Source organism: Vigna umbellata, chromosome 4 (genome assembly GCF_029865625.1).
Source record: "Vigna umbellata cultivar VRB3 chromosome 4, Vumbellata_1.0, whole genome shotgun sequence".
Classification (NCBI taxonomy): domain Eukaryota; kingdom Viridiplantae; phylum Streptophyta; class Magnoliopsida; order Fabales; family Fabaceae; genus Vigna; species Vigna umbellata.
Genome location: NC_142168.1, coordinates 61,593,416 through 61,611,051, shown reverse-complemented (window position 1 = coordinate 61,611,051; position 17,636 = coordinate 61,593,416). Strand labels below are relative to the sequence as shown.

General features: G+C 41.8%; 1 protein-coding gene across 1 annotated transcript; it reads right to left on the bottom strand.

Moving 5' to 3' along the window:
* Positions 1 to 12,814: 12,814 nt before the first annotated feature.
* LOC148200796 (uncharacterized) lies at positions 12,815 to 17,337 on the bottom strand. The gene is made up of 4 exons (XM_088113045.1): positions 16,972 to 17,337; positions 16,427 to 16,664; positions 15,128 to 15,496; positions 12,815 to 12,888 (listed from the first exon to the last, which is right to left on the bottom strand). Exons 1-4 carry the CDS (start codon positions 17,335 to 17,337, stop codon positions 12,815 to 12,817), a joined length of 1,047 nt encoding a protein of 348 aa, XP_087969171.1.
* Positions 17,338 to 17,636: the final 299 nt, after the last annotated feature.

The window sequence follows — 17,636 nt, the reverse complement described above, 5'->3', positions numbered from 1 at the left end:
ATAGTGGCTCCGCTTACACAATTGACTAGAAAGGATCAGCCGTTCGCTTGGACTGATCTGTGTCAGGAGCGTTTCCAGGAGCTGAAGGTAAAACTGACGAGCGCTCCAGTTTTGATAATTCCAGACACGTCCAAGCCCTTTGAAATATACTGCGACGCGTCTCATCAAGGGTTGGGCTGTGTGCTTATGCAAGAGAGAAGGGCAGTAGCGTACGCGTCTCGCCAATTGAAGATTCACGAACGCAATTATCCAACGCACGACCTGGAATTGGCAGCGGTCGTTTTTGCACTGAAGATTTGGAGGCATTATCTATACGGATCAACATTTCAAGTCTTCAGTGATCACAAGAGCCTCAAATATTTATTTGATCAGAAGGAGCTGAACATGAGGCAGAGGCGTTGGTTAGAATTTTTGAAGGACTATGAGTTTGAGTTGCTCTATCATCCCGGGAAGGCCAATGTAGTGGCGGACGCCCTAAGCAGGAAGACAGTGCATGCCTCGTTAATGATGGTGAAGGAGCTGCACTTAGTGGAGAGTTTCAGAGATCTAAGATTACAGTTTGAGTTGGATCCTAGCAGCATCAGGTGCTGTAATCTTAGAATATCTAGCAATGTGTTTGACCAGATTAGAATGAAGCAACGTGAGGATGAAGAGCTAGTAAAGATCTTAAGCGTGCTTGGTTCGGATCAAGCCAAAGAATTCAATGTTGGAACGGACGGCCTATTGCGGTACATGGATAGGACGTGTGTTCCCAATGATGGCGAGCTGAAGAGGATCATACTGGAGGAAGCACATCATAGCCGTCTTAGCATACATCCCGGTATGACTAAGATGTATAAGGATCTTAGGCAGTCGTTCTGGTGGTCTGGAATGAAGAGTGATGTCGCTCGTTTTGTAGCGTCCTACTTGACTTGTCAGCGTGCTAAGGCCGAACACCAACGACCAGGTGGATTGCTTCAACCATTGGAGATTCCTGAATGGAAGTGGGATAGCATCTCCATGGATTTCGTGACCTATCTACCACGCACGGTCAGGAATCATGACTCGATTTGGGTGATCGTGGATAGATTAACTAAGAGCGCCCACTTCTTAGCCGTGAACTTGAAGATGTCAATGACAAATTTGGCTAAGTTGTACATCAAGGAGATCGTTCGTCTTCATGGAGTGCCTTCAAGCATAGTATCTGACCGAGACACGAGATTCACCTCTCGGTTTTGGCAATCTCTACAAGGTGAATTAGGAAGCAAGCTACAGATGAGTTCAGCATATCATCCGCAAACGGACGGCCAGTCTGAACGTACCATCCAGACTTTGGAAGACTTACTGAGGACGTGCGTCCTGGACCACTTAGGCGCATGGGATGAGGTCTTGCCACTGGTGGAATTCACGTACAACAACAGCTTCCAGTCTAGCATTGGGATGGCGCCGTTTGAAGGTCTCTATGGGAGGAAGTGCCGAACGCCACTTTGCTGGTTCCAAGAAGGAGAGAACGTGCTAACTGGACCTGAACTCATCCAGCAAACAACTGACAAAGTGAAGTTAATCCAGGAGAGGTTGAAGACGTCCCTGAGCAGGCAGAAATCCTATGCGGATAGAAGAAGAAGACCTTTGGAGTTTGCTGCAGGAGATCACGTATTTTTGAGACTTAACCCAATCACTGGAGTAGGCAGAGTCGTTCGTCCAAAGAAGCTGTCTCCCAAGTTCATAGGGCCGTATCAAATTTTGAAGAAGATTGGACCAGTAGCTTATGAACTGGCGTTACCTCCTCAGCTGTCAAATCTGCATCCAGTCTTCCATGTGTCTCAGCTTAGAAAGTATATAGCCAATCCCTCTCATGTCTTAGAACTGGAAGACATTCAACTACAACCGAACCGAACGCTGGAGTTGCAACCAGTCCGCATTGAAGACGTTCGCACCAAGCTACACAAGAGAAAAGACGTTCGTTTAGTGAAGGTGGTGTGGGATGCCAAGACTGGAGATTCAACGTGGGAAGTGGAGAGTGCAATGAGGGACTTGTATCCGCACTTATTCACGGGTAAGTTCTAAATTTTCGAGGACGAAAATTTTTGTAGTTAGGGAGAATGTGAGACCCTGAAAATTTAACTCTGTAAATTACCTGTCATATCACCATTAATGCACGCCACGTCACTTCTCAAGCCATTAAAACCCACTCCCAACTCTGATTTTCACCTCTCTGCTGTGCACGGAAAGCTGAGCCAAATCATTTCTCTGGAAACATTAAAAACGCACCAATCTTTGCATGCAAGCACGCCACGTGTTGCGGAAGAAGTTTCCAAATCAGAGTTTGGGTGCAGGTGTCGGCTTGAGACACGTTCGTTCAAACGAACACGAGTTTAACAAAACCAGATTTTTCTGAAAAACTCTCTCACCTGCATCACTCATCTTCTTCCTCACGAAACACACCCATTTATCTTCTCCAACTTCTCTCTAGAACTCCCAAGCTTCTCTCTACTGTAACCTCTCATTTTCTTCTCCAAATCCCATTTCAGAACCATAGGAACGTTTCCAGAGACGCGGACGTTAGTTTGGACCGAACAGAATTTGGTTCTAAGCTGGTAAGTTCCCTTTCCGTAGCTCGTCTTTAGGGTTCTGGGAAAAATAGGATTTTTAGTTGCATGCAAGCATGTATTCTAAGTGATCTGTATTCCGTGGTTAGATTGTGTTCTGGAAGAGTCAAGAACCTAAGAACAACGTAGTTGGACGAAGCCACATTCACATCTAGGACAAGTTTGATTTCCAATCCGGGTAAGGGAAGCTTATACGTTTAATTTATACTTGAATGATTGTGTAATCTGGAATTTGCATGTATGATAAGTATGATGTTTGAGCTGTATAGACGATCCCTGTTATGGAATATGATTTCTGATTTTGATTAATCTGCATGTTGGTTTGATACGTATGAAAAATGGATGTTATGTTGTATGAAGTAAATCTGTATTTTGATGTTGAATATGAAGTTACTGGAATGCATGTTATAAAGTGTATAAATTGAAAATCCTATGAAGCATAAAGTATAAGTTTAAAGGTTGAAATCTGGAAATTTGTTAAGTTTGAGAAATCTGAAACTTAAATCATCCCCTTGATAAATGACGCTCGTCACCGTACGGTCTTAGACCGTTCGGTTTTCCTTTAAACAACTTAGAATGGAATTCCTTCATTTGGAAAGAATTCTGCTCGAGAACGAGCGTCCCCATTTGATTGACTGAGCGTTCGGTTCAGCTCAGCTGTATTTAAATATTTGAAACTTTACAAATACGGAACGCTCGGTCTTTAACCGAAGCGTTCGCCATTATAGCGTTCGGCCTTATGTCGAACGTTCGTCTTTCATAGCGTTTGGCCTTATGTCGAACGTTCGTCTTTCATAGCGTTCGGCCTCAAGTCGAACGTTCGTCCTTAATATCGTTCGGCCTTATGTCGAACGTTAGTTCTAAATGACGCTCGGTCTGATACCGAAGCGTTCGTCCTAAACAGCGCTCGGTCTGATACCGAAGCGTTCGTCCAAAATAGCGTTCGTTCCAACATTTGAATATCTATCCTCTTATGTTCGTTCAAATACTGGCATCAGTTCTATATATACAAAATTTTACAAAGAAAATTATAAGTGTTATTGACCATCCTTGATACATTGAATCTGGTCCAAGATCTATATTATGAAATTTTCTAAGTATCATTATACCTTCAATATAGTCAGTTCATTTAACTGGTCAAACAGAGAGTTACGTCCGTCCATCCAGTACTGTATTTGGACGTTCGTCCTGTTTTCTTCAAAGGACTGAACGTTCGTCCTTTTGTACTCTTAAAGTTAAAGATGAGATTGATTATGAATTATGATAAATTACAGTGCGAACGTTATATTAAGTGATTTTATGATTATGGAATTTGAACGAGCGTTCCATGGAGGAACGTCTCAGTTGTATTAAATGCTAAATTTGGTAAAGTATGAACAGGGATAAGTTAGGACTCGCGGTCCATCCTGATATTCCGTGATACTCATCTTCACGTAGAAGGGGGTAGTCATGTGGGGGAATGGCAGGAGGTTCTTCGTTCATCGCTTAGTTATGGGCGAGGGATTAACCTCGAGTGGCAGCTGTTGAGTGTATCCCAGTTACTACATCACTCGGGTGCAAGGACGCTTGTAACTACATGGTTCATACAGTCCGGACGGTCTGTCATATTTATATACATATTTCTATGTTAAATTATATGATAAAATTTCATGTCGTATGTATGAATTGAAGTGTTAAATGTATGTGTTAATTGTATAAATTAAATATTATAAGCTTACCCTTGCATTTCCATTGTGTTGTCTACTGTCCATGTACTTTCGTCTTGTCAAAATGCAATGATCATCCGTGTGGATGTGAGCAGATGGTGGTGCATCTCTTGAAGAAATACTGGAAGAAGAAAATTTGGAAGATGCAAATCTGGTTGAGGTGGAAGTCAAGGCCGAGCCTTAGAGCGCTCGTTAGATTTGTGATGTAAATGGTAGAATAGTTGTACGTACGGTTAAATGTTTTGTAAAACCGTTCGTCCTGTTTATCCCTGAATTCTATTTTGAACGTACGTTCTTTGTACTGATGTCGTTCGGCTTTTAAACGCTGAGTTTAATGCAAAGACTGTTTATGTTGCTATTAATTGTAATTAATTCTGAATTATGGTAAATACTATATTTTGGGATGTTACACATTGATGGAGTGAAACATTTAATTTAAAAATTGCATGAACAAAATGAAAAAGGGGCAAGGAGTAAAACAAAATTGGAATTAGCGTGGAACTCCAACACGTTCCAGCTCTCCATTGCAGTAGCCAACACGTCCCAGCTCTTCCATGTGCCATTCTGCAAAGCTTCCACCGTGACACCATTCATGCCTAACTCCATGTGCTTCTATTTAAAAGAAAGAAAAAAAATATCCTGCGTGCTGCGAAAATGAAAAGGGACGGAATAACAAATGCAACCAAAGTAATTAATGTTGAGCTATCTCCATCATTCGTGTGTTTCCTTCAAATTAAAAATGTTCCCAGCCAAAAGAAAAAGTTTGAAAACCCAACACCTAAAACTAAAAACCGAGAGAATCAATTCCCCTCTGCAAGTACCGGCTGGACCTCAAATCCCCTCCAGCACCTCCTAGACATCACCGTCCATCCTCGTAACCTTTTTCTCTCTCCAAAAGTAAAAGCCCCTTAAGAGCCGTGACACCACTGCCCTCAATAATTAATCATTGTGCTTTATCTAAAAATAAAGAAAATGCATTGCTTGTGGATATTAAAGAAAGGAAACGTGAATCACGGTGCTTTCAAGACGTGACAGAGGTGCCTCTTTTCCAATTGAAAGAAAACGTGAATCTCCAAGTAAATAGTTTTGTGCATCTAGCCTATGGAACAAGTAAAAGTGCTTCTAAAATTTCATCCAAAATCTCGTAACAGCATGCTACCCATTTCTACAAAATTAAGAAAATTGCTCAAAGAAAACTCAAAAATGAAGGTGGCGGCTGGACTGCTCAAAGTAAAAGTCACCCCCCCCTCTTCATCCAACGTCACGGGTTTTAAAAACCCTACTCCAAGCTGCAGGACGTGCTACGTGAATCAGCTGGGAGCGTGAAGTCCAGCCCATTTCCACAATGTGCTGTTGTACTGGACGCTGGACGGTGATGCTTCTTCATGCACCCCCAAACTGTTGGGCCTTGGGCCTACTGCTGGACGTGCGCTGGAGTGTGCTAGACGTGCGTTGTCTTCCACTCTGCTGGACGTGCGTATTGCTCCTGGACGTTTGTTGGATGGACGCTCGTGCTGGATGGAAGAAGGCGCTGGATGCGAATCAGCTGGGAGCGTGAAAGAATGGGCGTGTGCTGGACCGCAACTATTGGACGTGCGGCCTGGATGTGTGCGGACGTGCGCTGTGGAGTGTGTTGGACGTGCGCTGCCTTCCACTCTGCTGGACGTTCGTGCTGGATGTGTGCGGACGTGCTGGACGTGCGCTGAAGTGTTGGACGCTCGTGCTATCCGCGAGAAGCCAAATCAGGACGTGCGTGCCATCTGCTGGACGCTCCCCATTCTCATGGGCCTCCGTGTGCTACTGGGCTGCTTCCGTGTGCACCTCCAAACTGCTTTTCTCTGCTGGACCGTGAGCGCTTTCTTCAAAGCTGTTGGGTGCTCTTTACTCCAAGCACCTCTTCAAGTGGACCAGGCCGTGTGATGTGTTTTTCGTTCCAGCAAGCAACATGCACATCTCCAAGTGCACCCCCAAATATGGAATTCACACCTCCTCACTCATTTAGCCTCTAAATGTCCCAAATTGTATTTCCAAAATTTTCCCTACAATTAATAATGCAAATAATTAGCTCAAATCATTCAAATTAATTAAAATAAGAATTTCTGATCAAATTAAGCACAATTAGGAAAAATGGGAAAATACCGGACATTTAAGTACAATTCCCTGATTAATTCTAGCACACTAAACTAAGTGAAGTGAATAAAATATTGACTCATCAATAGGATTTTGGGCGTCCGTCAGGATAGCTCTCATGCTCGCCCACCAGTGGCTTGCTTCTCCAGTTAGTAGATATTCTGTAAACGCCAACCTGTTCTCATCCGGGCATCTCTTGGCGTTGAAAATCCTCTCCATGTCCCTTAGCCACTGATCTGCCTCATCCGAAAGGCACTTTCCACTGAATTTGGCGGGATGGTGTTGCAGAAAACTCTCCAAGATCCACTCGGTTGGATGGTTAGCGGCTGAAGATGACGCTCCTGGTGTACTGATGGACAAATTTATGAACACCAAATTATGATGTCACAAACTTGTTTTCAATCGGCAAGTATGACCGAATCGTTCAAGTAATAAAACTTGGTAAGACCAAGTATCGTTCTTCCCAAAGGACTCACGGCCTAGTTTAGTTATGTGATTTCTTAATTAACTAAGACTTACAAACGAATTAATTGGGGTTTAAAATGCAAGATAGGAAATAAACATGTATTCATGAATTGTGATCAATGGCAAAAAGCAAAAGATAAACACTTTCAATGAAATTTATGTATGGATATGTTGTTGGGGTTCAATTTCATCTTATCCACTCTCATATATTTTAGGAATTCAACGATCAAATCACCATTGTTAATGCCACTCTCTAATGTACCTTTCCAGAAGGCTTCTCCCTAATCACGAGTTCATACAATTCCTAGCATTCCTAATGATTAGTTCAAATCTGGCAGAGTGCCGCTCAGCGGCAATTTACCCCTCAGCGGTAACTCTGCAGATTTTTGAAAAACCTGTTTTAAAGCTTTCCTAACTCCACCCAAATGCAATTTTCAGTTTTCTAGTTCATAATCATGCAGTTTAATCGGTTCAAACATCAAATATATCATGAAATCATGCAAAGAAATCAAAACCCCTAAATCTTCATGCTTTGACAATCATATCCAAAATCAAAAACCCTAGAATGAACAAAATGCATTTTACTTACTTGGGTGGAGATACTAGATGCAATAAGAATGCTTCCAAGCTAGAATGCTCTCTCCCAACCCCAAACTTTGATGGCACACTAGTGAAAAAGTGAGTGGAAGAGAAATTTTCTTAAGAGGGAAGAGTGAAAAGATGTGAAAAACCTTGGAGAAGGTATGTGGGAGTGTTTGTGCAAAGAAAAGTATGAAAGTGTGAGAGAATGCGCAGCTTAGGGTTTAAAAATACCCTAATGGGCTCGGGTCCCGCTAAGGGGAACTAAAACCCTATTCTGCGAGAGTACCGCTCAGCGGTAAAGTACCGCTCAGCGGCACTTTCGTGAAGTGCTCTTCTCCTTCTTTTCTTAACCTACGTGCCTCCTAGACATGCCCCTCACTGGCTCCCTGCAATTCAATGTTCAACATGCTTATGCAAACCCTAACTAAAACAAACAAACAGAAATATTCAATCAACTGGGTTGCCTCCCAGGTAGCGCTTGTTTAACGTCACGAGCCTGACCCAAAATCCACCAACACCCATCAGTAGGTGTTACAGCCATTGTATCCTTCAGTAGATACTTAACCACCTAGCATCCTTCAGTAGATGCTATATCCAACAAAATAAATACAGAAATAATGTTCAAAAATTACAAATTACAAAACCAAATCAAAAGTTTTTAAATTCACTGGGTTGCCTCCCAGCAAGCGCTCTTTTAATGTCATTAGCTTGACCCAATAAAGTTCAAGTTCCATCTTCTTTGTAATTGATGTTGTTATTCCACCAACTCCTCAGTTGTTTCCTTTGAACTGTTTTGGTTCTTCTAGAACATGGAGACTCTATCTCTATCATCTCCTTCTCTTTAAAGCCCTTCACAACCCACAACTTGTTCTTGATTCTAACAGGTGTGCCAAGTTGGAGTCTTCTTTTCTTCCAGTCTCTAGGAATTTCTTCTCCTCTTCCAATCTCTTCTACCTTGGGTACCTGAAACAACAAACAATGGTTACCTGAAACCTCAAGATTTTCATCTTTACGGCTAGTCATGGGTGCATCTCGAAATGCAGCTTTATAACTAGCTTCTTCCTCCTTTGCTTGCATCTCATCTTTGAAAACATCTACCACCACTCTCTCCTCTCTATCCTGGAGCACCACTATACCTTCATTTACATCTATGATAGCCCTGGCCGTTTTCATAAACGGTCTTCCAAGTATGATAGGTATCTTCTCAGTCTCCATCTTCATCACCACAAAGTCTGCCAAGAACTGAAGTTTGCCAACACAAACTATAATGTCCTCTACAATCCCACATGGCTCCTTTGAAGATCCATCGGCCATTACTATTTTAATCTTTGCATGTTTCATTTTAACATTGCCGATTTGCTCCAGTAAAGAATAAGGTATCAAGTTAACACTTGAACCTAAATCAAGGAGAGCTTTCTTTACCTTTTTCTTCCCTATAGTACAAGGGATAGAAAAACTACCTGGATCTGACGCTTTAGGAGGGAATGACTCTTTCTTAACAGTTATACACTCTTTTGCCTCATCATCTCTACGTCTCTTCTTTGTAAAAATTTCTTCATCAGATTTTGTGTAAACTGTAATTTTCTGTAAAATCTGTTCCCAAGGTGCTTTATTATCCACCATTCTGAATAATTCTGTGAAATCCATTTGTTTCTCTTGATTTATTGGAAAAGGAAAATTGTTTTTGCTCTCTATTTCTCTTCTTTCTTCTGTTTCTCCTTCTTCTAACTCAATTATCTCTTCATTCACACTCTTTACCACTTTGCACTCTTCTCTAGGGTTAACCTCAGTATTAGCCCCAAAATTTCTATTTGGCCTTTCTTCCAATTGCTTGGTAATCTGACCCATTTGAATCTCCAAATTCTTTATAGCAGCTTCAGTGCTCTTTTGAGAAGATTCGGTTTTCTGTATGAATTGCTGAAGAGTTTCTTCCAACCTTGTTGATTTTTCATTAAGCATAGATAACTGTTGCCAAAAGGTTGGTTGCTGCTGCTTATTATATTGATTTGCTTGCCCAGTTTGTCCTTGACCAATGCTTGGATGTGGTTTCCACCCTTGATTGTAATTCCCTTGACGGTATGGAAATTGATTAGCCATGAAATTAACATCCTCCAAGGCCTCCACTGGAAAAGCACATTGACCATTGATATGATCACCTCCACATAATTCGCACAACTGAGTTTGCACCTGTGCAGCAGTTTTCAACTCTTTAGGTAATTGTGCAAGAGTTTTAGTCAGAGTCTCCAGCTGTTGAGTTAGAATTTTATTTTGAGCTAGCAAGGCATCATGTGTCTGTAATTGGAGAACCCCTTTTTGTTGCATAGGAACTCCTCTTTCGCTGTTGAGCTCATTATCACTAGTAGCCATGTTGTCAATAATTTCTATAGCTTCCTCTGGAGTTTTCCATTTAATATTGCCTCCTGCTGAGGCATCAAGCATCATCTTGGTTTGTGAACCAAGCCCTCCAAGGAAAGTTAAGACTACTTCCTGTTCTTCAAAGCCATGCGTGGGTGTTTTTCTTAGCAGACTTTTGTATCTATCCCATGCATGCCCCAGTGATTCTTCCATGCCCTGCTTAAATGAAGATATCTCTTGCTTGCCTTTTGTCACCTTTGATTGTGGAAAGTACTTGTTCAAAAACTTTGTTACCACTGCTTCCCACTCTGTGAAACTTCCTTCTGGAAAAGAGTTCAACCAAAGCTTAGCATTGCCTCCCAATGAGAAAGGAAACAAACTAAGTTTGATTGCTTCGTCGGGCACCCCATTGATTTTCACTGTGTTGCAAATTTCATTAAATGTAGTAAGGTGCTCATATGGGCTTTCATGAGATAACCCATTGAATTGATTACTCTTCACCAGTTGGATCAATGCTGGTTTGACCTCCATATTGGCTGCATTGACTCTAGGTCTAGCTATGCTGTTAAAATGTTGAGGTCCAGCTACATTGGTGTAATCAGCAAGAGTTCTTCTGATATGATTATTCTCCATATTTTCTGTGCTATTGTCAGAACCTTGTGGTGATGGTTGCAACAGAGTTTCCGGAGGAGGGAAAAGTTCTCTAGATGTTCTGATTCTTCTCCTCCGTCTACTGTCTTCTAATCCTTCAAGCAACGGTTCTGTTGTTTTCTTGCTCCTAGTTCGAATTGCCTCCTGCATACACAAGAACACAAAACCCTAGAAGATTTGGTTAGCACAAAAAGATATAAAAGAAAATATAAGATTCAGAAAATAAAGACAGAAAACAGAAAAAAAATAAAAAAAAATAAAAATTCGAAATTTAAAAATAAAATAAAAAAAATAAGTCAAAGATAATTAATAATCACACAAATTAACCAGTTAAACCACGAGTCCCCGGCAACGGCGCCAAAAACTTGATGGACAAATTTATGAACACCAAATTATGATGTCACAAACTTGTTTTCAATCGCCAAGTATGACCGAATCGTTCAAGTAATAAAACTTGGTAAGACCAAGTATCGTTCTTCCCAAAGGACTCACGGCCTAGTTTAGTTATGTGATTTCTTAATTAACTAAGACTTACAAACGAATTAATTGGGGTTTAAAATGCAAGACAGAAAATAAACATGTATGCATGAATTGTGATCAATGGCAAAAAGCAAAAGATAAACACTTTCAATGAAATTTATGTATGGATATGTTGTTGGGGTTCAATTTCATCTTATCCATTGTTAATGCCACTCTCTAATGTACCTTTCCAAAAGGCTTCTCCCTAATCACGAGTTCATACAATTCCTAGCATTCCTAATGATTAGTTCATAAGTACAGGAGCTTAACGACAACCAATATAAAATTGGGAGAAATTCCCCGGATCTAGACTTCCCCGTACGTTCCCGTATCGACAAAACCAATAATCATGCATCGAATGAGTTAAACCATGCAAGCATTAAACAAAGAGGAAAAACCCTAACTAATGATGAAAGAAAGCATAAGTCTTAATTAAAAGATGTAAAAACAGATTCCATATATGAGAGTTTCACAAGACTACATTGATTCCCCAACAAACATAAAGAGGTTAGTTCACCATATTCATGGTGAACCTAGATGAATTACAATGAAAGAATGAAAGAATAAACCCTAAAAAGGTGAAGCGGAAGCCTCAGCATCCAAGATCCTCCTTCAAAGGGGTGGTAGAGAGAGTGTTTGCCTCGTTCCAGCCAGAGATACCTAACCCTAGGAAACCCTAAAGCTTATGTATCATTCGTAAATTACAAAAAGTCAAGTCCAAGCCCATTAAAGTGTCGCTCAGCGGTAAACTACCGCTCAGCGGTGATTGCGTGACTTGTTTTCTCCCCTCAGCGGCCATTTTGCCCCTCAGCGGATCTCCCGTGACTTCCAGAGTACCGCTCAGCGGTAAAATACCGCTCAGCGGTGAGTGCGTGACTTGTTTTCTCCCCTCAGCGGCCATTTTGCTCCTCAGCGGACCTCCCGCAAACTCCTGAGTGCCGCTCAGCGGTAAACTGCCGCTGAGCAGTGACTTCGGCTTCTCCTTTTGCACTTTTTATTGTCTTTTCTGATTTCATCTCTCTCCTTCTTCACTTCTTTTACCAAATTCACCTTAAAACCTGCACAAAAACACTGAAATCAAGCATAAACCTGTCCAGCTCTCTTATTTCCAAAAATATACAGAAAAGCATGATTTCAAGCTAGTTTCTAAGTGTAAAGGTTGCTTTTAGTGTCAATTTTAATCATGAAAATAACAGTTTTTCAACTGTTATCATGTACCTCTGGTGGCAGCGATAATTTCCATCAACTGCCTCTGGGTTGCCTCAGAGTTGGCGCGAGCGGCCTCCAAACTCTGCAAGGCAGCAACATTCTGTTCCATCAGGGTAGCGTTTTGTTGTTGTAGTCTATCTATCACTGATTCCAACAACCTAGTGTTGTTGGCCGCATCAGATTCATTGGGTTGTGGTGGAGGAGGGAGTCTAGGACCCATTTGTTCTCTGGGAAACAGAGAAAAACGAGCGTTAGTCATGTTCCAAGAGTTGAAAAATAACTCATTAAACACACATTAAGCACACAACAAAAACACAGTGCACTCATAACCTACAGTGTCCTTAAGAGAACAAAACTGCTCTGATACCACTAATGTAACATCCCAAAATACAGTAATCACCATATAATAGAATTTAATTACAATTAACAGTTAAACAATGCAGTCTTACACTAACGATTTGAATTCATAAGCCAAAAAGCTTTAATTACAAAATTCCATACAGTAATGCAGAAATACTAGAAGTTTGGAATGAACAGTTTTACAAAATCAAATAACCGAACGTCAAAATTTAAAAGCTAACATCTAATTCTCTAATATGAACGAACGTTCTAAGGCTCTGCTTTAACTTCCACTTCAACCAGGTTTTCTTCTTCAATAATATCCTCTAAAGTGGCCTCGTTTTCTGCTCACATCCACACGGATGATCATTGCAACGACAGGACGAACGTACAGAGACAACAGACAACACAAGGAAAACGAAAGGGTAAGCTTATGCAATTTAATTCATACATCAACATATAAAAATAAACATTTCAATCCACACAAGCATATATTTCAACATACAACATCATACGAAATATATTACTAGACAGACCGTCCGGACTGTATGAATCTGTGTAGCTACAGGCGTCCTTGCACCCGAGTGATGTAGTAACTGGGATACACTCAACAGCTTCCACTCGAGGTTAGCCCTATCCAAAGTACCCCTAAGGACTAGGACCTCCTGCCGTTCCCACACATGACCTACCCCCTCTACGTGAGGATGAGTACTCACGGAACATCAGGATGGACTAGCCAGCATTAGCATGCCCACAGTCATACTTTACCAAATTCCATATTCAATATATGTGAGTCGTTCCTCCCTGGAACGCTCGTCCAAAATCCATAGTCGTATAATCATTCCATAACATGTTCACACTTTAAAGTCTTGATTTTATTCTCATTTTCGTCTTCAATTGCAAATACCTAAAATAACGAACGTTCAGCCCTCTGAAGGACGAGGACGAACGTTAAAGGCGAGACCTAGAAAGACTCGTTGCCAATCAGAATAAGTCGATACATGATTATTTGACGAACGTCATGGCTACTCGAATCAGTTGAATGAACTGACTCTAGAGCGATACAATCAATATTCAGAATAATTTAAGTACACAGACTCTAGGCCGAATCCAAATGGATAAAGATACAACAAGACAAGTAATTAACTATACTGAGAACAATTCGTTTAAAGGGATCGACTGCCAGTCAATGACCGAACGCGATAATATACATTTACTAAATATTTGGACGAACGATATTTACGCCCGTTTGGAAATCAAAGGTAAGGACGAGCGTTCGGTATAAGACCGAACACTACTTAGGACGAACGCTAGGTATACGACCGAGAGTTCATTAGGACGAACGCTTTGTATAAGACCGAGAGTTCATTAGGACGAACGCTTGGTATAAGACCGAGAGTTACTAATTTTAAGTATAAGGGTATAAATTTTATTATTTCATTTCAGAAACTCGGATACCGCTAGGCTGAGCCGAATGCTCAAACATAGCATTTCACAGGAGGACGCTCGTTCTTGATCAGAGTTCTTTCCGAATGAAAGAATTCCATTTTAAACCATTTACTAGAAAACCGAACGGTATAAGACCGTTCGATGACGAGCGTACATTATCAAGGTAAGAAATATCATATTCAGATTTTTCATCTATTCTAATTCAACGTTTCTCATACAGTTCATATCTTATAATTTCATATCCATCATTAATTCACATACTTTATAGAATTCATATTAACAACTCATACTCTACAATAATCATCCATTTTTCGAATTCATACATATCAATCAACGCATACCATATTCATTCAATCATAACAGTGATCATTCATACATAATCAATCAGCATATATTCATACATTCAGTCAATATCGGACGTTCATGCAACATACTAGTATCAATTAAATTAAACAAGCTTCCCTTACCTCTAGTGTAGAAGGACGTCCTACTGACTGAAGTTGGTTTGCCACAGAACTAAGGTCTTCTTCTACCCTTAACAGCTCAACTACTCTACGAACCAAATCAAATAACAGTTCAACAATGGTTCAAGATTAAACTAAGGACTCATGAAACCAGAACTTGGTTTGCATGCTGACCAGAACGAACGGTTAAGAAGTAGAAGACTTACTAGTATCAGATCGTTGAAGTGATCGGTTCAAAACGAAGCTTAAGGTACCGGGAACGGTTCTACGGTTTCTGAAACGTGATCGGAGAAAAGGAAGATGAGTTATGGTAGAGAGAAGATGGAGGTTTTCTAGAGAGAAGATGGAGAAAATGAGAAGTCAGTTTTTAGGAAGAAGAAGGGTGCATGCAGAGAGTGGGAAGGAGTGTTTCAGAAAAATCAGTTTTCTTCCCAAAGTCAAACGGACGTACTCTCTCATACGGACACTTGTTTTCCACTACTGATTTCAGAATGTTCCAATTTGACACTTGGCAGTGGTGCGTCAGAGTTAGTGAGTGGATTTTTAATGGTCTGAGCAGGGTTTTTTAATGCATTAGTTTTGATTTGACAGATGGCTTACGGTTTAATTTTCCGAGGTCTTACATTCCCCCTAACTACAAAAATTTTCGTCCTCAAAAATTAACACTTACCCGGAAATAAGTGGGGATACAAGTCCTTCATAGCATCCTCCACTTCCCACGTTGAGTCACCAGTCTTTGCGTCCCACACCATCTTCACTAGGCGAACGTCTTTTCCTTTGTAATACTTGGTGCGGCTGTCTTCCACACGAACTGGTTGCAACTCCAGCGTTCGATCTTGGCGCAGTTGAACGTCTTCCAACTCCAATATATGAGAAGGGTTGGCTATGTACTTCCGGAGTTGGGAAACGTGGAAGACTGGGTGATGGTTCGACAATTGAGGTGGTAAGGCCAACTCATACGCCACTGGTCCGATCTTTCTCAGAATTTGATAAGGCCCGACAAACTTGGGGGATAGCTTCTTTGGACGAACGGCTCGGCCTACTCCAGTGATCGGATTGAGTCTAAGAAAGACATGATCTCCTGCAGCGAACTCCAAAGGTCTTCTTCTCTTATCTGCATAGGACTTCTGCCTGCTCAGGGACGTCTTCAACCTTTCTTGTATCAACTTCACCTTCTCGGTCGTTTGCTGGATAAGTTCAGGTCCAGTTAGCACGTTTTCTCCTTCTTGGAACCAACAGAGTGGCGTTCGGCACTTCCTACCATAGAGAGCTTCAAACGGCGCCATTCCGATGCTAGACTGAAAGTTGTTGTTATACGTGAATTCCACTAGCGGCAAGACTTCATCCCAAGCGCCTAAGTGATCTAGGACGCACGTCCTCAGTAAATCTTCAAGCGTCTGAATTGTCCTCTCAGATTGGTCGTCCGTTTGAGGATGATAAGCTGAACTCATTTGCAACTTGCTTCCCAATTCACCTTGCAAAGATTGCCAAAACCGAGATGTGAATCTCGTGTCTCGGTCAGAAATGATGCTTGAAGGTAGTCCATGCAAACGAACGATCTCCTTGATGTACAACTTAGCTAAGTTGGTCATCGACATCTTCAAGTTGACTGCCAGGAAGTGGGCGCTCTTCGTTAACCGATCCACAATCACCCAAATTGAGTCATGATTTCTAACCGTGTGTGGTAGATGGGTCACGAAATCCATGGAGATGCTGTCCCACTTCCATTCGGGAATCTCCAACTGCTGAAGCAAACCGCCCGGTCTCTGGTGTTCAGCCTTCGCTCGCTGACAAGTCAGACATGATGCCACAAAACGAGCGACATCCCTCTTCATTCCAGGCCACCAGAAAGACTGTCGGAGGTCTTGATACATCTTAGTCATACCAGGGTGTATGCTAAGACGACTGTGATGCCCTTCCTCCAAAACAATCCGCTTCAGATCTCCATCGTTTGGAACGCACGTCCTACCCATATAACGCAATAGACCGTCCGTTCCAGTATTGAATCCTTTAGCTTGATCTGAACCGAACGTGCTCAAAATCTTCACCAGGTCTTCATCCTCTCGCTGCTTCATCTTGATGTTGTTCGGTTCCAATTCGAACTGCAACCTTAGATCTCTAAAGCTCTCAACCAAACTGAGTTTTTTCACCATCATAACCGAGACATGAACTGCCTTCCTGCTTAGGGCGTCCGCCACTACATTAGCCTTCCCAGGATGATACAGCAGTTCAAACTCAATCTTTTAAGAATTCTAACCAACGCCGCTGCCTCATGTTCAACTCCTTCTGATCAAATAAGTACTTGAGGCTCTTGTGGTCACTGAAGACTTGGAATGTAGATCTGTACAAGTAATGCCTCCAAATCTTCAATGCGAAGACGACCGCTGCCAACTCCAGGTCGTGCGTTGGATAATTTCTCTCATGAATCTTCAACTAACGAGACGCGTACGCTACCGCTCGCTTCTCTTGCATCAGCACACAACCCAAACCTTGGTGAGAAGCATCGTAGTATACCTCGAACGGTTTGGCTGTGTCTGGAATAATCAGAACTGGAGCGCTCGTCAATTTTACTTTCAACTCCTGGAAGCTCGCTTCACACCGATCGGTCCATGTGAACGGCTGATCTTTTCTGGTCAGCTGAGTTAACGGTGCTACTATCTTAGAAAATCCCTCGATGAAACGCCTATAATAGCCCGCGAGCCCCACAAAACTTCTAACCTCCGTGACTGAACGCGGACTCTCCCAATCCAGTACCGCTTGCACCTTGGCCGGATCTACTGAGATACCTCTGGCAGAGACGACGTGCCCCAAAAACTGTACTTCCTTCATCCAAAATTCACACTTTGACAGCTTGGCATATAACTCCTTTTCCCTCAGCATGTTCAGTACTGCCCTCAAGTGTTCTTCATGCTCGACCTGGTTCTTGGAGTAGATGAGGATATCATCTATGAAGACGACCACAAACTTGTCCAAGTACGGCCTGAAGATGCGATTCATATATTCCATGAACACTGCTGGAGCGTTCGTTACTCCGAATGGCATTACCACGTACTCATAATGTTCATAACGAGATCTGAACGCTGTCTTCTGGATGTCTTCCTCCTTAACTCTGATTTGATGATATCCAGATCTCAAATCAATTTTAGAGAACACTGCAGCCCCATGCAGTTGATCCAACA